Here is a 17,162-nt window from a genome sequence, read left to right as displayed (position 1 = left end):
AGAGGGAGAGAGAGAGAGGGAGGGAGAAAGAGAGAGAGAGAGAGGGAGAAGGAGAGAGAGAGAGGGAGAGAGAGAGAGTGAGAAGGAGAGAGAGAGGGAGAGAGAGAGAGGGAGAGAGAGAGGGAGAAGGAGAGAGAGAGGGAGAGAGAGAGGAAGAGAGAGAGAGGTGTCTTCTATCCACTGGTTCATTCCCCACATGAAGACCTCAGCCCAGCGCTGGGTCAGGCTGAAGCCAGGAGCCAGGAACTCCATCTGGGTCTTCCACATGGGTGACAGAAACTCAAGTACTTGGGCCATCATTTGCTGCTTCCCAGTGCACTAGCAGGGAGCAGGGTCAGAAGCGACAAAACTGGAACTTGAACCCGTGTCCTGACATGCGCTGTGGGTGTCCCACACTGCAGCTTAACCCACTGCCCCACCATGCCCACCCTCGCCTCCTGTGCTCAAGGAGTGCTGCTTCAGCTTCATTCACACTGAGTCTACACCGTATAAGAAGGGCACATACGCTTCAAAAGATAGCCATCCCAGACTTCCCAAACCCAGTGAGTACGGGATGTCCCACCGGCAGGCTCTCACCCGTCCCCTCCTCCATCCGGCACACATGTATTGAGCACCTACTGTGTGCTTGGCACCGTGCCGTGTGCTTGGAAGACAGCACTTCCTAGATCAGACCGAAGTGTCTGCTCTCCAGGCTAGTACGGTAGCAGGGGAGGTGGGAAACGATCGATAAAGGTAATAAGCGAGTAAATGAAATCGTATATTAGCTGCTAAGAACTCAGGAAGGAAGGAAAAGCCGAGCTGCATCCGAGGGACTGGCGTGAGGGAGAAGCGTGGGCTGCTCCCCTGGGCAGGGGCTGGGGGCAGGGATGGAGGGAAGGAACTGGGGGGTGGGGGGGGTGGGGTGGCTGGTTGCCTTCTGACCCCTGCTTGTGTCCCTGCCTTGCAGGCGCCGCGGCCTGAGTGACCAGACCATGGAGACCCTGCTTGGTGGCCTGCTGGCGTTTGGCATGGCGTTTGCCGTGGTCGACGCCTGCCCCAAGTATTGCGTCTGCCAGAACCTGTCTGAGTCACTGGGGACCCTGTGCCCCTCTAAGGGGCTCCTCTTCGTGCCCCCCGACATCGACCGGCGGACGGTGGAGCTGCGCCTGGGCGGCAACTTCATCATCCACATCGGCCGCCAGGACTTCGCCAACATGACCGGGCTGGTGGACCTGACCCTGTCCAGGAACACCATCAGCCACATCCAGCCCTTCTCCTTCCTGGACCTCGAGAGCCTGCGCTCCCTGCACCTCGACAGCAACCGGCTGCCAGGCCTCGGCGAGGACACGCTGCGCGGGCTCGTCAACCTGCAGCACCTCATCGTCAACAACAACCAGCTGGGCGCCATCGCCGACGACGCCTTCGAGGACTTCCTGCTCACGCTGGAGGACCTGGACCTGTCCTACAACAACCTGCACGGCCTGCCCTGGGGCTCCGTGCGGCGCATGCTCAACCTCCACCAGCTCAGCCTGGACCACAACCTGCTGGACCACATCGCCGAGGGCACCTTCGCCGACCTGCAGAAACTGGCCCGCCTGGACCTCACCTCCAACCGGCTGCACAAGCTGCCCCCGGACGCCATCTTCGCCCGCTCCCAGGCCTCCGCCCTGACCGCCACGCCCTTCGCCCCGCCGCTGTCCTTTAGCTTCGGCGGGAACCCGCTGCATTGCAACTGTGAGCTTCTCTGGCTGCGGAGACTGGAGCGCGAGGACGACCTGGAGACCTGCGGCTCCCCGGGGGGCCTCAAGGGGCGCTACTTCTGGCACGTGCGGGAGGAGGAGTTCGTGTGCGAGCCGCCGCTCGTCACCCAGCACACGCACAAGCTGCTGGTTCTGGAGGGCCAGGCGGCCACGCTCAAGTGCAAGGCCATCGGGGACCCCAGCCCCCTCATCCACTGGGTGGCCCCCGATGACCGCCTGGTGGGGAACTCGTCCAGGACCGCCGTGTATGATAACGGCACGCTGGACATCCTCATCACCACGTCTCAGGACAGCGGCGCCTTCACCTGCATCGCGGCCAACGCCGCCGGGGAGGCCACCGCCACGGTGGAGGTCTCGGTGGTCCAGCTACCGCACCTCAGCAACAGCACCAGCCGCTCCGCACCCCCCAAGTCCCGCCTCTCGGACATCACCGGCTCCAGCAAGACGGGCCGGGGAGGCGGAGGCAGCGGGGGCGGGGAGCCCCCCAAAAGCCCCCCAGAACGAGCCGTGCTCGTGTCCGATGTGACCACCACCTCTGCCCTGGTCAAGTGGTCGGTCAGCAAGTCGGCGCCGCGGGTGAAGATGTACCAGCTGCAGTACAACTGCTCGGACGACGAGGTACTGATCTACAGGTGAGCGGGGGCTGCGGCGGGGGTGGCAGGGGGAGGGCCCGGGGCTGTCCGAGCTGCCCCATCCGTGTCCCTCCTCCCAGTGAAGCCTGTAGGGGTCCCGGGCCTAACAGTGCCCGTGGTGCCACGTAAGGAGACATAGAAAGACATCACCTACCAGTTCGGGAGGAGAATCAGGGGTACCAGGGGTGAGGAGGGGACGGCAGGGTGTGCACATGGGAGGGCCGCTCTCCCCGTGGGTGGCTGGGGTAGGTGGTCGCTGGGCTGTGGGCCTCTGAACTTGCTGTTTGGAGCCCAGGTGGGGGCTGTGCAAGAACAGTTAGATCTCTTGGCCAAGGGATCTGATTTCTCCAAGGCGGAGTCCGCTTGGCCTTCCCCTGCACTCGTGTGCTGTCGCAGGGAGGTCAGAGAAAGTGGGATTCCTATCATGGCTCTGCCATTTGATAGTCATTTAATTCTCCTGCCTCAGCTCCTCATTGGTCAAATGGGGGTAGTCCGCCAGACTTAGGGTGGACATCTGGTTACAGGGAGTTATATCAAACTGGGTTCTAAAAGACAGACAGGAAAAGAAAAAGGGAAGAGCGTGTGTTGGCTCATGTAATTGAGAAGTCAGGAGCTTGCTTCAGGCCTAGCTGGATCAAAGGCCCCCACAAATGTGCTGCATTCGTGGTTTCTTGGGTCCCGTTTTCCTCTGTGTTGGATTCACCCTGGGTCTGTCCTCCAGCAGCCCCGGAGAGGTGAGGGGAGGAGCTTCGCTTTCCCAGTGCGCTCGGAAGGGGTCAGGGCAGCTCCTGCGAGTGGGGAGGGCGTCATCCCGGCCACCTGTGCTGATCCCCGGCCTTGGTCTCCTTGCCCGTAGTGGGTGACAATGATGTCGCTGCTGTGAGGGTCAAGGGGGCATTTCCTGGGCTGGGGAGGGAAGGGGGAAGGCTGTGAGGAAGCTGCAGGAGACTTGCTTAAGCCGTTCAGAGGGAGGGAAGAGGTCGCAGGGTGGCGACAGAGGCCCCCAGGCCGGGACTGCTGCCTGCAGACGCCCACCTGTCCGCACCAGCCTCGGTTCCTGTGGAATGTGAAGGACCCGGCCTGCGGTCTTCCTGTCAGGGACTGCGAGGCATCCTCCGAAGCCGCAGCGTTTGGCTTCATGCACTTGAAATGACCGTGCTGAGGACGGGGCCCGTGGGCCTCACCAGACAGCCGAAGGGCCCACGGTGCAAGAGAGGTCACGAACCCCTGTTCCACCATTGGGCTTTCCTCCAGCCCCGTCTTCCTTAGCGGGTGGGTGTCTGGGCAGAGAGCACGTGGGGGAGGAACAGAGACCTGGGACTGAGTGGGGGACACCATGGATGCCCTAGTGGAGCTAGGGAGCCTCTAGTGTGCACCTGCTCGGCTTGTCCAGAGGGCAGATTCGTGTCTCAGGGTGGAGAGAAGGCAGTGTGAGAATGCAACCGCAGCACACGGGCGTGTGCACATACAGCATACAGGGAGACGTGCCGGAGGAGTACGATGCAACTTAGAGCCGTGGTTTTCCAATTATCTGATAGTCTTTCTAGAAACTTTAGAAAGTAGAGCAAGATTATAAAGAGGGACATGGAAAAGACCTGTATTCCTGCCCTCCAAAGCTAACCAGAGAGATTCAGAAGGAAGTGCCTGTCAGTTTTCTATCAACACCACATGATATTTATGATCAATTTCGGGTACTCTATTGTACCTTCATCCCTCGCTCTCAGCGTTATAGCTTGCTCAGTTCCCCTGCTGTTAAAATACATTTGAGTTCGGTAATTTATTTTACCGGTCTTCTACTGTTGGACATTCAGATTGTTGCCCATTTTTCAATATTAAAAGTAAAACAGTGATGGATATTCTTGTGCAGAAATACATTTGTGCAGCTTCACTGATTCCCTAAACATATTTTCCGAGGACATGAATTATTAGTTTAACAAATGCATTATAATCTTTACACATTCCCTCATAATATTTATCTACCCTCTCACCAGGGGAAGGTGACAGGACTCATTTTGGCCACGACTTCCCCAATATTGAATGTATAATAACTTTTATCTTTGCCAATTCTAGAGGTGAAAAATGGAACTTGTTTTAATTTGCATTTCTTTGATAACTGGTGAGGTTGACCTTTTGAAAATAAGTATGTTTCTTCACTTTTGAATTTATCATGTGGTCTTGGCTTTGATAAAAAGTGTAAAGGTGAGGCACTACCAGCGCGGAGGCTTGCTTGGGTACAGGGGAGGGCACACGCAGCGTCCAACAGAGCAGAGAAGAGGTGGGCAACAGATTGGCCCTGCTCTGTGGGGTCCCAGAAATACTGGGATGGGGCATGTGCTTGGCACAAAGTTAGGAGGCCCCTCGGGGCACCCACATCCCATGCTGCAATGTCTGTGTTCGGGTCCCAGCTCAGCTCCCAATTCTAGGTTTCCTCTTATGTGCATCCTGGTGGGAGGACTCTGCCACCCATGGGTGAGACCCAGATAGAGTTCTGGGCTGCTGGCTGTGGCAGGCATTTGGGGAGAGAACTAGAGGATGGACGATCTTGCACACTCTCTCTCTCTCTTTCTCTCTCTCTTTGCATCTGCCTTCCAAAATAGATAAAAATAAACTAATAGAAACACCAGTAAAGGGGAGCTTCCTAAGTGAAGGCCCCAGAGACTGTGTGCACTTAAAAAAAAAAATAAAAACCCAGCAGGAGGGGCAGGGGCGGGCTTAGGGCTGTGCTCCTGCAGTCGCTAGGGAGGGAATGCGAGTCGCTTGCATTTTGGGATTGAGTACCTGGAGACACTAGGTTTATAAAGACTTCTATAGTAGATATGAAACAGAAGCATCAGAAATGTTGGGATACAAGATGCAGGTAGCAAAGAGGACTTCCTCCCAGGGTGCCCACGACAATGAGAAGTGACCCAGCAGATGGTGCGGGCTCACAGAAGCACTCGAGAAATACAGATCATTATTAGCAGGAGGAGTCATCACGGTGAGAGTGACCCAGTGCGAGGGGGCTCCCTCACCTGACTGCGGGGGCGGGGCGGGAAATGGGAGAGGAAGAGCAGATGCACCATCCAGTCTTCTCTGTAACAGCTGTCCGAGTGTTGAGGGGATGGTGAGTGCGGGTCTCTGGGTCACGGACGGTAACAGAACCCCCTCCTTCGCATCCTTGCAAGCTTCCTGTGTGTTTGGTCCTGAGCCTGTGGGCAGTCCCACCCTGAACCCTCCTGGACAGCCTGAGAAGTGTGAAAGCCCAAGGGAGTTCTACGAAAACACTCCCAAGATCACCCAGCCAGAAAGAGGCAGGATCGTGATTTGAACCCAGGCCTCTGGTTAAGTCCTCTCCAGGGACACTGAACAGGCGGCCTGACTGGCAGGCAAAGGTGGAAAGGTTTTAACTCAAGGGATCACAGTCTTCGTGGTCTAATCCATTTAAGAGTCTCATAATCCAATGATCAAGACAGTGTGGCTTCCACTGGTCTACTTGTTTTGGCCTGTTGGGTCCAGCATGGCCTCTACCTCCCAGGGTTAGAGTGCCTTGTCCCATAGGCATGTGAGGGCAGAGATGGGGAGCTTGGTAGAAACTCAGAGTCCAATCAGCCCAGGACACGGGTCAGTGACAAATCGCCAGGGCCCCACCCCAAGGTGCACGGCAGACCTGGGGAGCAGTGGAGGAAAACCTCGGGTTCTTGTCTGCATGGCAGGAAGGCAGAGTGGCGGTGGCAGTGACCCCAAGGCGTGGACACTCAGACAGGATTTGCGTTTGGCTGTGGAATGGCGTCTTGCTCTTTGCTCGGATAATAAGCTTCCTCATTATCTCAAGGTTCTGGCTGGTCTCCCGAGACGCCCACACGCACAGCTAAGCCTAGCAGGGTCACGCTGGGCTCAGGCAGTCCACAAGTGGGGCCTGGCCTGCTTCCCACGCGACAGGTGCATCTCACAAAGCCGAGGCCTTTCAGCAAGGGGACAGTGCTAATAGGGAGCGAATTAGGGGGAAAGGAGTAGAGAAAGGGGCTGGCCTGCCCTGTCCCTCTGGAGAGAGCAGCAGCCCATCTCAGCCTGGCCTCTTCCCTGCCGCGACATGGAAAGTTAAGTGCCCCGCATGTCATTAGTGGCCTAAGTGACATCGTAAACACTTGTCTCTGAGAGTCGTCAGAATATCTGTCATGGGCGAGACACAGCAAAGGTCCCTGGGAGCGCCAGGGGAACAGCCAGCACGCTTCCCGCGCACGGGGCCGAGTCAGTCGGGATGTGGCCTCGCCTGCATGGTGCTGATGGAGCTGCTGTCGCCTCCGTGTAAGAAACGCACAGGACTGCAAGGAGGGGGGCCCTGAGGCCAGAGGGTCCCCAACCCTTGTGCTTGCACGGGCCCCCTTTCCATGCCCTAGGCTGCTGTGGGTGTCAGACATGCCTCCCCCCAACCCCGTGCACCCTGGGGAGAGGGGACCACCCTGCCCAGTCTGCAGACTGGGGGCAAGGGGAACACCTTTCACTGCGGCTCTGCCTGCCAGGGGGAAAGGACCAGGGGCCAAGTTCAGCCGGGTTCCACCCCATCAGGTCTTACCAGTCAGCACCGATGTGGAGCTCATCCCCCTCCCCAGGAGGGGACAGCCACACAGCCCCCTGCACCAGCGGCCGACAGAAATCTGCGGCTCAGCTCGGTGCCCCAGGGTCTGGGGATTGGAGGGGAGTCGGCAGAGGCCGGTATTCCCTCAAGGAGGAGGGGCAGGCTCTGCCCTCTGTGCCAAGGGAAAGTTCCTTGATGTGCCCATTTACCCAGGCAACCGGAGCCCCCTAAGCAGAGAGGAAATTAGAAGGAAAGGCAGCTCCTTGGCCAGAGCCCAAATCAACATCAGCCAGCCCTGGATTTTTATATTGTTCTGCATTTCTGTCTCTTGGTTCAAGTCTTTTTATTTTATTTTTATTTATTTATTTTTGCCAGGCAGAGTTAGGCAGTGAGAGAGAAAGACAGAGAGTTATAGACAGTGAGAGAGAGACAGAGAGAAAAGTCTTCCTTCCGTTGGTTCACTCCCCTAATGGCTGCCACGGCCGGTGCTGTGCCAGTCCGAAGCCAGGAGCCAGGTGCTTCCTCCTGGTCTCCCATGCGGGTGCAGGGCCCAAGCACTTGGGCCATCCTCTACTGCTTTCCCGGGCCACAACAGAGAGCTGGACTGGAAGAAGAGCAACCGGGACTAGTACTCGGTGCCCCAACAGGGACTAGAACCCGGGGTGCCAACACTGCAGGCGGAAGATTAGCCAAGTGAGCCATGGCGCTGGCCTTGGTTCAAGTCTTGAAACCTGACATCTGTGAATGGGGACAGTCAGGACAAATATTATCATGCCCATTTCATAGATGGTAAAATCAAGACTCAAGTGAACGGAGTTTTGTGAAGCAGAGACTGAGCAGTGTAGTCTCCCCCACGTGCTGTGTGCTGTGGGGCCCATCACACTAATGCCCCCAAACACTTCTCCTTAAGGCTGGAGGCCTGGGGTGGGCACACGCACGGGAGCGTCTCCTTCTGGGAGGAACGGGGACACCCTCTGGGCGTCCGTGGGGTTTTCTCGGTCAGCTCTAGTTGCTGACATCTAGTGCCCTCCATTCCTAAAAAGTCCCAGCAGGGTTGGAGCAAAGGCCTGCTTACCGTACCTCGGGTGCAGGGAGAACCCTGGCTCCGCCCAGAAGCAGCCGCATGGGACAGCAAGCAGAAAATACGGGCGAGAGGAGGATTTCTGGGCGCCATATCGTGCCGGATGAGCCATTGTGAAGTGACAAAATTACTGGTGGCATCAGAGAGAAAAATGGATGAGCAGAAAACCCGACCTAATGTGACCTAAACTTGTACCAGCTGTGCGCCTCTTATTAAGTAAAAGAAACTCTTGGAGAAAGCGTTCGGGTCTGGTTTTCTGGGCAGCAGGGTCACTAGGAGCCCAGCCACTTCTAGCTTTCTGCCCTGCTAGCCTCAGCCCATGTCTCTTGAAGGTCACCTCATGGTACAAAATAGCTGCTGGAGCTCTGGCTATCATGTTTTCTTTGTCTGGAGTCAAGAAGCCGGACAGAAGACAGGCAAAGAGGGCAAAGTGTGTGGGAGAGGCCCCACCCAACTACTTCCCATTGTAGTTCAGTGGCCCAAGGGGGTCTGGGAAATGTAGTTTTTTTAAAAGCTGGGTGCAATGCTCCCCCAGTGTTATAAAGGTGGGGAGGCCACTAGCACTTTCACAGCCTCTTGTTTGTTCCCCTACTCAATAGTTGACTAGTCCTGGGACCACGGGCAACCACGTCCGTGCTTTCAGTCTGTTTTGTCCTCTGTGGAATGGGATCAGAAATTCCCTTCCAGGTGTCGCAGGGCTGCCTGAGATGGTATATTTGAAAGAGTACCCGTACAGGCAGCGGGAGTGTGTTAGAGACCAGGCAGGCCTGCGCCTGGCAGGCTTCTGGTCTCTTCTTCTCCCTGCTCCCCAGCATGCCTCCCCTGTCTCCATGTTTTTAAAACCAGGAGAGCAATAAACCCGGAGTTCGGTCTGCTGAGGTTTTAAGGGATCGCAGTATTTGGGGACTGCCTGCAGCTCGCTGGGGGACTCTGGAAGACCCAAAGGAGTCAGTGTGTAAGGGTGGGATTTCAAAGCCCATGGCAGGCCTGCACATTTCTCGGGTGCCTTCCAAGAGCGTCAGAGATCCTGTCTGTGTCTCCTCGCCCTGCTCGGGAAAGGGGCTCTCAGGCAGAAGCAGAGCCCTTCGGGGCTCCTTTTCCCAGGAAACTCATTTCTCCCCGTCACTCTGAGACTCAGCGCTCTCCCAGCGCTCCAGCTGCAGACTTGTCTACAGCGCGAAATACTTAGCAGAGGGAATGGGGCTGCAGCCTGTGGCTGGTCCCCTCCCTGCTGAAATGAGGTTCCCTCCCTCCAGTAAGAAAACCAGAGAACTAGCTGTCTGTTGCCATGTTCAAGTTACTTCTTTACTTGAAAGACAGACAGAGACAGAGATAGAGAGAGAGCGTGAGAGCGAGAGACACGGAGAGAGGGAGGGAGGGAGGGAGGGAGAGAGGGAGGGAGAGAGCTCTTCCATCCACTGCTCACTTTCCAAACACTTTCAAAGGCCAGGGCTGGGCCAGGCCAAAGTCTGGAGCCAGGACTGCACACCAGGTGTCCCACTCGGGTGGCAGAGACCCAAGTTGTTGTGCCATCATCCGCCGCCTCCCAGGCTGCACGTAAGCTAGAAGCTGGTATGGAGAGCAGAGTTGAGGTTGCAACCCGAGGACCCCAATATGGGATGCAGCCGTTGCACCCAACCCCACCCTCTGTTAATTTTCTACAGCATGTGTTTGGTTAGCTCAGAGGTGGGGACAAAAATCTTTATTTCATACCAGGAGGAAACACAGAGGAAGGTTTCCCAAGCAAGGGGTGGGGTGGGGAGGAGTGTCTGGAGCTTGGGGGATGGTGCTGGTGTCGGGGTGACCACTGGAACGCCAGCAAACGCTCTTCTGGCCAGCAGCCTTCCCAGGTGTGCTCATAGGACCAGATCCTGAGCAGAGTGGCAGTGGGGATGGTGTGGGGCCCAGGCCTCGTTTTCCCACCAGCCCTGGCCATGCTCCGGAATCCCTGGAGGAGCTGCCTCCTGCCCCAAGAGCATCGGGGTCAGCCTGGGCTGGGCTTCGCCCCCTGCACCTGTGTCCAGGGAACGTGGGGGCGGGGGCAGAGCAGCACGGGTAGGCGGAGCTTCTGTGCATCCACAGCTGAGCCCTGGGTCTCTAAACCTCCAGCGAGGGAGGAAGCCAGGATCCTCAGGTTCCTACCCCAGTTCGGCCGTAACCTTCTCACCTCACCCGAGCTTCTGCTGGATTTTTTTTTATTTTAAATATTTATTTCTTTATTTGGAAGGCAGAGTTAGAGAGAGGCAGAGACAGAGAGAGAGAGAGGTCTTCCATCCTCTGGTTCACTCCCCAGATGGCTGCAATGGTCGGAGCTGTGCCGATCTGAAGCCAGGAGCCAGGAGCTTCTTTCGGGTCTCCCACGTGGGTGCGGGGGCCCTGGGACTTGGGCCATCTTCTACAGCTTTCCCAGGCCACAGCAGAGAGTTGGACAGGAAGTGGAGCAGCCGGGACTCAAACCGGCGCCCATATGGGATACCAGCACTGCAGGCAGCGGCTTTACCTGCTATGCCACAGCGCTGGCCCTCTGATGGATTTTTAACATGGGAATAAAATTCCCTGCCATTGGGCCTTGTCTCCCAAGAACACCCATCCAGGAAAACACCTGGGGAACACAGCGTATTGTGAGTCGTAATCGCTGAAGCCCCTTTGGTAACCCACAGCTGAGTGATTGCAACCAGGAACACGGGCATGGGGGCTGCCCCTCTCTTTCCGCGCGTGAGCCTCAGGCCTCTCCTCTGTTGAGGCACGTGTGGATCTAGCAGGTGATGATGGGCATGGAGGCTGAGCAGAGGAGTGGCTGGCCCAGCTTGTCCAGATTTGGGGCTTGTCTCTGTCATGTACGAGCATCCCAGAAGGGGGTGGTCCAGCGCAGGGACGGGAGTTCAGTGGACTCTGGGGACTGAGCAGGTCGTTTGCTCGGTGCTCCTGCACTGTCTGGCGCTCTCCACCTGGGGACTTTGTCGGGCATGGCCCTGTTCAGGGGGTGTTGGCGTCCCCAGGAGCAGCCCTCAGCCTGTAGCTGGGTGGCCAGAGGGATTCATATCCCAGCTCCCTCACCCTTGGGGAAGGAGGAGGAGGACCAAGAGGCATGACCTGTGCTCTCTCCCAGAGGGGCAGTAGGACGGCGCTCCAGGTGCCCATGGTGGTCGCCTGCTTAGCCGAATACCCCACGTGGATGTCCTTCCCACCTCCCAGGCCCACCTCCCACATAAACACCTGCTGCTCCAGTGGTCATCCCAGAGTTTCCATCTGAGGAGCCCAAGCCACGATGGGCACCCACCTCCCGGATGTTTCTTCCCTTTGAAAGAGCTGCCCACCCAGAAATCCCCCCCAGCCCCCACTGGCTTCTGTGGATGGCTCCCTGCATGTCCCCGGGGCCACACTCGGGGCTGAGGCCCCCACCTCCGATCAGTGTCCTGCCAGGAGGTCAGCCAAGGGGACAGAAGGTAGAGCGGCCTGGGTGAAGGCAGCCGCGTGGCTAGATGTGATGGCAGCTGCCCACACGGTCCCAGAACCGGGAGCCGGCCGGGGAGAGCCGCTGAGCATGGCGGCTGTTCTGCCCCCTGCGCGTGCTCTCTCCTCTGCTCCGGAGACATGGAGTGCAGAGAACAGCAGAGGGGAATGTCTCAGTTGCTGCCAATTAGGCCGATGGTCTGGCTTGTGCGTGCCTCGTGGGAGTGGACACCCCGTGGGCAGCAGGCGGGCTTGGGACGAGCAGTCAAATTAATGCCCATCATCTTCAGAGTCTCAGAGGCGGGGGGAGCGGGAAGAGTCGCTCAGAACAGCAAAATGGGCCGTGCCAGCCCTGGGTGAAGGCACGGCCTTGGAGATGTGCAGTGACGGTGACTGGGCTCATTAGCCGCGTGCGAGGGAGCCGTGAGGGCTGGCGGGGTGCAGGGGGCTCCAGACGTGGGCTCCGGGCTTGGGCTGTAGCTGTGCGGCTGACACCCAGGGTGGAAGAACTGACCGAGGTGGGGCTCTGCAGGGCTCCGAGCTCTGGGTCAGCTTTGGATCTTCCTTGTGTGTCTCTTTCTGGAGCCCGGGCCAGCACTTCTCACGGTGATAGCAGAGCACTGGGAGGGGCAGGCCCAGCTGCATGGGCAAATGTCAAGGCCCCTGGCCATCCTCTCTGCTGTAGCCCAGTGGCCAAAGCACATGACGCAGCCACGCCCCAAGCGGAGAGCCCCCATCAGGCCACGGAAGGCGCTGAGTGTTTATAGGTAAGGGAAGCTCCCGACCACAAGCTCCACCCCCAGCACCTGGCTGCCCTGGTTGGAATGCCCAGTGGAGGGCAGGGGCTCCTCACCAAGGAGCCTGGGCATCAGAAGCCCCTGGGCACAGGAGGGAGCCTTTGGCTGCCGTGCAGAGAATGCCCGGCGGGGACCAGTTCTGGGGCAGGGGGTGGGTGGGGATGCTGCAGGGGTCTCAGCTGAGGTCTGAGACCCTCCAGCCCCTGAATGGCCATGTCTGTAAAATGAGAGCAGGACCCTGGGCAGCTCTGCCTTTCGCACAGGAAGTCCGGGCCCGGAGGCGTGACTGAGCAGAAGCTACGCCTACAGGGAGCAAAGCAGCACCATGCAGGCTTCTGGGAGAACTATAGGGCCCGAGTCTGCCTGGCCCAGGCATCTCTCTGGCGCCCAGTTCCCAGCCTTGAGCAGAGAGAAGCTTCTGGTCTCTGCGCAGGGCAGAGCACCCCACCAGGTCCCTGTCCCAGCTCCTCCGGCCGTCCCATCCCCATCCTTTACCCTCCACCCCCCCACCCCAGGCCATGAGCATTTACGTGAGCTCATGTGGCACGTGCCACAGGACTATTGGCCGCCGCTAACCTCCTCCTGTGGCGCCTGAGTGTGCGTTTTTGCTGGTGCCTGGCTGTGGTGATGGAGGCTGCAGCCACGGCATGTGCTGGTGGCACAGGGGCTGGTGCTGGGCCACCTGAGCTCTTTGTCCCGAGGCCTGGGTGGCCAGGCGGGGCTTCTGCAGTGGCACCAGGCCTGGCCATGGGCTCTTGGAAGCTAGGCTGGCGGTGGTGGTGGCAGCTGGCTCTGAACACCAGAGGGATATTTTTACCGCCGCAGAGAGCCAGCGCCAGGGGCTGCTTCCCAAGATGGCTTGGCGCTCCTCCCCCCAGCTTGGATTTCTCTCTCCAGGGAGGTCTGAGTGGAACAGGGAGGCTCTAAAAATGCCCAGGGCAGCTTGCTGGTCCTCAGCGGGCCTGTCCCCTCGAGGGCAGGCGTTGGAGGGAAACTTCTGTTTTGCTGCTGAAGTGGGGGAGGTGGGCTGCCTCCCCCAGCACCCAGGTTCAGACTCAAGCCCTGCTCTCGGCCACGCTGTTTAGAACCAGCTTAGGGATGGGACCCTATCCCCAGATACTTCCTTCACAGATCAGAAAGCCGGAGAGTCCACCCTTAGAGATGCATCTCTCTGGATCTATGATGGACATTCAGAAATGGTTTCCTCTGGGCCCAGGGATGCTGACCTTGGTGGAGGGTACAGTGGAAGCCTGGGCAGCAAGAAGAGGGCGGGGTCCTCAAGGACTGCAAGGGCGCCTCGAAACCCCTTTGCCCTGGGTGGGCATCTTCCCAAGGGCTGGAGCCAGTTCAGGGAGAGGAAGGGGACAGCTGCGCTCCTTGCGACCTGTCAGCTGCTTCTTCCTCACAATGATCTTGGGACGGCTTCGTCCTTCTTTAAAACGAGTCTGAGTTCTTGCATAGACTGAAAAACAAACAAAACCCAGCATGAGAAAGGCACGGTTCAAGGCCACGCAGGCGGCCCTCTCCTTTCTCCATGAACCCTTGTGGCCCCTGCCACTCGCCCCACCCATTGCCCCTGTTCCCACCGCCCAGGTGCAGGTGCGGTGCTGACCGTCCCCAGGCAGGGCGGGAGACAGGGGTCCTGGTTGTTCCTGGCCATTGCTCAGGCACGCCCTCCCCTGCTGGGCCCTTCATCCCTCTCCATCCACCTCCTACCCTGGGATTCCATCTTCATCTTCATCAAAGCAAACAAGGCCTTCCACAGTGCCTCTGTTCAGCTCCTGCAGAGAATCCCCATGGCTCCCCCAATGCTAGTTTTTCACATGCACCATCTGCCACCTCCCTCCGTTCTTGGCCTTCCCCTTTAGTCATCTGAGAGGAGTTATTTTGTGCTTACAATGTCAGGTCTGGGTGAGATCAAGTCGTGGGGGAACTACCTAGCTCAGAGAGGTCAGGGAAGCTTCCTGGAGGAGGTGACTCAGAAGGTCAAATGGGAGCTCAAAGAGTGAGGAGCACAGGAGGCAGTGGAGGTACAGGCTGCTCCATTTGTCTGTGGAGCACGACGGGGCCTCAGGTGAGCCAGGTGTGTGATGTCCCTGTGCACGTGTGTGGTCCAGCAATGGATGGTACACTGGATGTGGGCTGGCCAGAGCACAGCGGACTGCAACAGCTCTCCCTGGCTAGGGGCACCCCCCCGCCTGGAGGCAGCCTTGGTCCACTGCACCAAGTCCCACATAGATAGGGGACCCCCAGGAAGGGCAGTCCCCTCCAGCCATGGAGTTTGTCTCACCCCCTCCGAGACGGAGTGGCTGGGGGCAGTGTGGCAGCTGGGTGACCGTGTTCGTGCTGGCCGTCACGGCGAACCTCAAGCCCTCGTACTGATTTCCTCTCTTGGCAACGAAACAACAAAACGGTTTTCTTGTATCATCTGTTTCTATGTGGCAGCCACTGCCCGTGCCTGGTTGGAAGGACTGGGATTATAATCACGGACGGGAGGTGGGAATGAGGTCAGAGTGCCCAGGATGGGCAGGTGGCTCCCCCACAATCATGGTGGGGCAGGGGGGACAGCCAGAGACAGGAGCACATACCAGGGACCACCGTCCGTAGCTTCCGTGTGCTTGCTCGTGTAGTTCCACCAACATCCTGACATGAGGCACCGTGCATCTGGATTTCACATGAGAAAACCGAAGCACCAACTGGTGATGAAGCTTGCCCGAGGTCTCAGAGTGGGGACTGGAACCCCAGCAGGCCGGCTCCAGGGTCTGCAGGTGAGGCCCTGACCGTGCCCAGCCGGCAGCACAGGGGCAGGCCGTGTGCTCCCTGCCTGCGTGGCCACACAGGGAGGCAGGGAGGTAGGCCCACTTTGTAGTCAGAGAGGATGAGCCAGCTGCACGAGGCTTCCCCGCCAAGCCTGGGCAACCAGGCAGGATTCAAACCCCCAGCTGAAGCTCCTGGCCTCTCCTCCTTCCCCGTGAGTTCAGGCGGAGAGGAGTGGGATGGGTGTCGTGGGGTCACAGGGAATGGTTTTAAACAGAGGCCGGGGACACTGTTCCCTTCTCCACCATCTCCTTCCAGTCTCCCAGCCCTTCAACTCCAGAACAGCGAGCCCAGCTCACTCAGAGCCTCCAGGCAGAAACAGGACCAGCACCCAAGGGGGAAACAGGTGGGCGCTTCAGGAAGGCTGTGAGTTAGACAAGTGGAAGAACTTCCGGGCAGTGCTGGTGCCCTGTGACTAACAAAGCCGTGGCTTCTTTGAAGGCAGCAGGAGGCCTTGGCCACTGAAGGGGCTGGAGAGTCCCCCCGACCCCCTCACCCCAGGCAGGCAGGCTGGGGCAGGCCTCCCATTCCTTCACATGATGGCCATGGTCCCTGACACCTCTGCCTCCCTGTCACCGCCTCCTCCCGGGTGGACGTGAAACCCAGGCCAAGGTCAACCCTAATGACAGGGTGGGCTTAGGGGAGGCGGGCAGATTTATGGCCTGGTCTGTGCCATCAGCCCTGGAGCCACGGCTGGAGGACGGCTCCGTGGATCTCTGATGGACCCGGGGTTGCCCGGCGGAGGGGGCAGTGCTTAGATCCCAGCTGAGCTGCTGACCTTGCGCCTTCCGCACAATGAGGGCGAGAAGGTTACCTTTCCCCCGTGGGAGCCACGTGTGAACAAAGGCTGTGCTGGATCACTCAGCACTCTTGGGAGTGGTGGCCCCCGGCCCCGCCCCCAGGGGGCAGCTGGGCAGTGCTGTGTGCCCAGCGGGAGCAGCAGAGACGGGGTGCTCACCCTGCAATGCGAGGGGACTTCCAGAAACTCACGGGGAGGTGGAATTAAAAGGTATGTTTATTTCGATGATAGGAACGATCCACGAACTTTGCAAAGATCCCTGCTATGGCAGCACCAAGAACCAGTGAGGCGCATGGGTCCCTGTGGTGTAGGGTCTCCCGCCCCTCAGATGCTGCCTTCCCAGGGAGGCTGTCCCCTCCCTTCGCCCACCGCGTCCTCCTCTCTTCACTTGCTTAGCTTTTTCTTCTTTCCATAGCGCGTTCATGTTCTGACATATAAATACATTACCAGCTAGGTTTACTGTCTACCCCTCCCCCACCCAGAATGTCACGTGCAGGGGCGGGGCCTCATGTCCCTGGTGGTCACCACTGCACCCCCAGTGCCTGATGCAGAGAAGGTGCTCTGTAAACATCCCGTGGACAAGTGGACGAGTCTGGAAACTACCCACAATGTGGTCTAATCCCAACCCAGCAAGAGACTGGGACAGGCCCCGCCCCTGGCCTGGTGGGGGTTGCAGAGCTGGGAGAAGAATTAAAGCTCCCGTCCTGGGCCAGGGCTCCGGGTCCTGCAGCGTCTTGAGCTGCTCTGGGCTCCGCTGGGAGATGTGCCTGTCGGCCAGTCCATGAACCACCCACAGGGCCGGGGCCTGGCAGGGACGGGGGCTGGCTTGCTTCCTCCCTTGGTTAAAGTAAGAGACTCCTAATCCAAGAGGGCCCCCAAGTGTGGCTTCCCGGATGGGGCGCGCTGGGGGGCTTTCCTTCCTGAGGATTGCTGGGCAGGGGCGAGTCCGGTTTATTTAGCTCCTTTATCCCCTGCTGCAGTGCGCACCGTGTGCTGGATCCTTGCTGTGGGTGGCGCGCCCAACTCTCCCGTGCACGCTGCAGTGGGATGTGGAGCATTAGCTCATGCCCATGGGGCCACGTGCCAAGCACTGAGCTCCCTGCTCGTAGGGGCTCCTGCCAGCTCCCCAGCCACGCTGCAAAGCGGATGCTTCTGGGAACACCGCCCCGCTACAAATGACAAACCTGGAGCAAAGGCACAGCGATGTGATGGCTGCCACCCTGGGGATTTGGGTGACACAGGTGTAGGCAGAGCCCTCGGGCTCACGGGGGCAGTGCAGCAGGGCGGAT

At 58.7% G+C, this 17,162-nt stretch overlaps 1 protein-coding gene across 1 annotated transcript in view; it reads left to right on the top strand.

The window, feature by feature from the left end:
• Nucleotides 1-971: 971 nt before the first annotated feature.
• LRFN2 (leucine rich repeat and fibronectin type III domain containing 2) overlaps nucleotides 972-17,162 on the top strand; it is a 30,116-nt gene continuing 13,925 nt past the window's right edge. Inside the window, exon 1 of the mRNA XM_062187482.1 lies at nucleotides 972-2,371. Within this exon, the coding sequence (XP_062043466.1) occupies nucleotides 972-2,371 (1,400 nt within the window). The remainder of the gene's footprint in view (nucleotides 2,372-17,162) is intronic.

The sequence above is a fragment of the Lepus europaeus genome, chromosome 3 (genome assembly GCF_033115175.1).
Source record: "Lepus europaeus isolate LE1 chromosome 3, mLepTim1.pri, whole genome shotgun sequence".
Taxonomy (NCBI): domain Eukaryota; kingdom Metazoa; phylum Chordata; class Mammalia; order Lagomorpha; family Leporidae; genus Lepus; species Lepus europaeus.
Note: the sequence above shows the minus strand (reverse complement) of the source record. Positions and strands in the feature narration are given on the sequence as shown.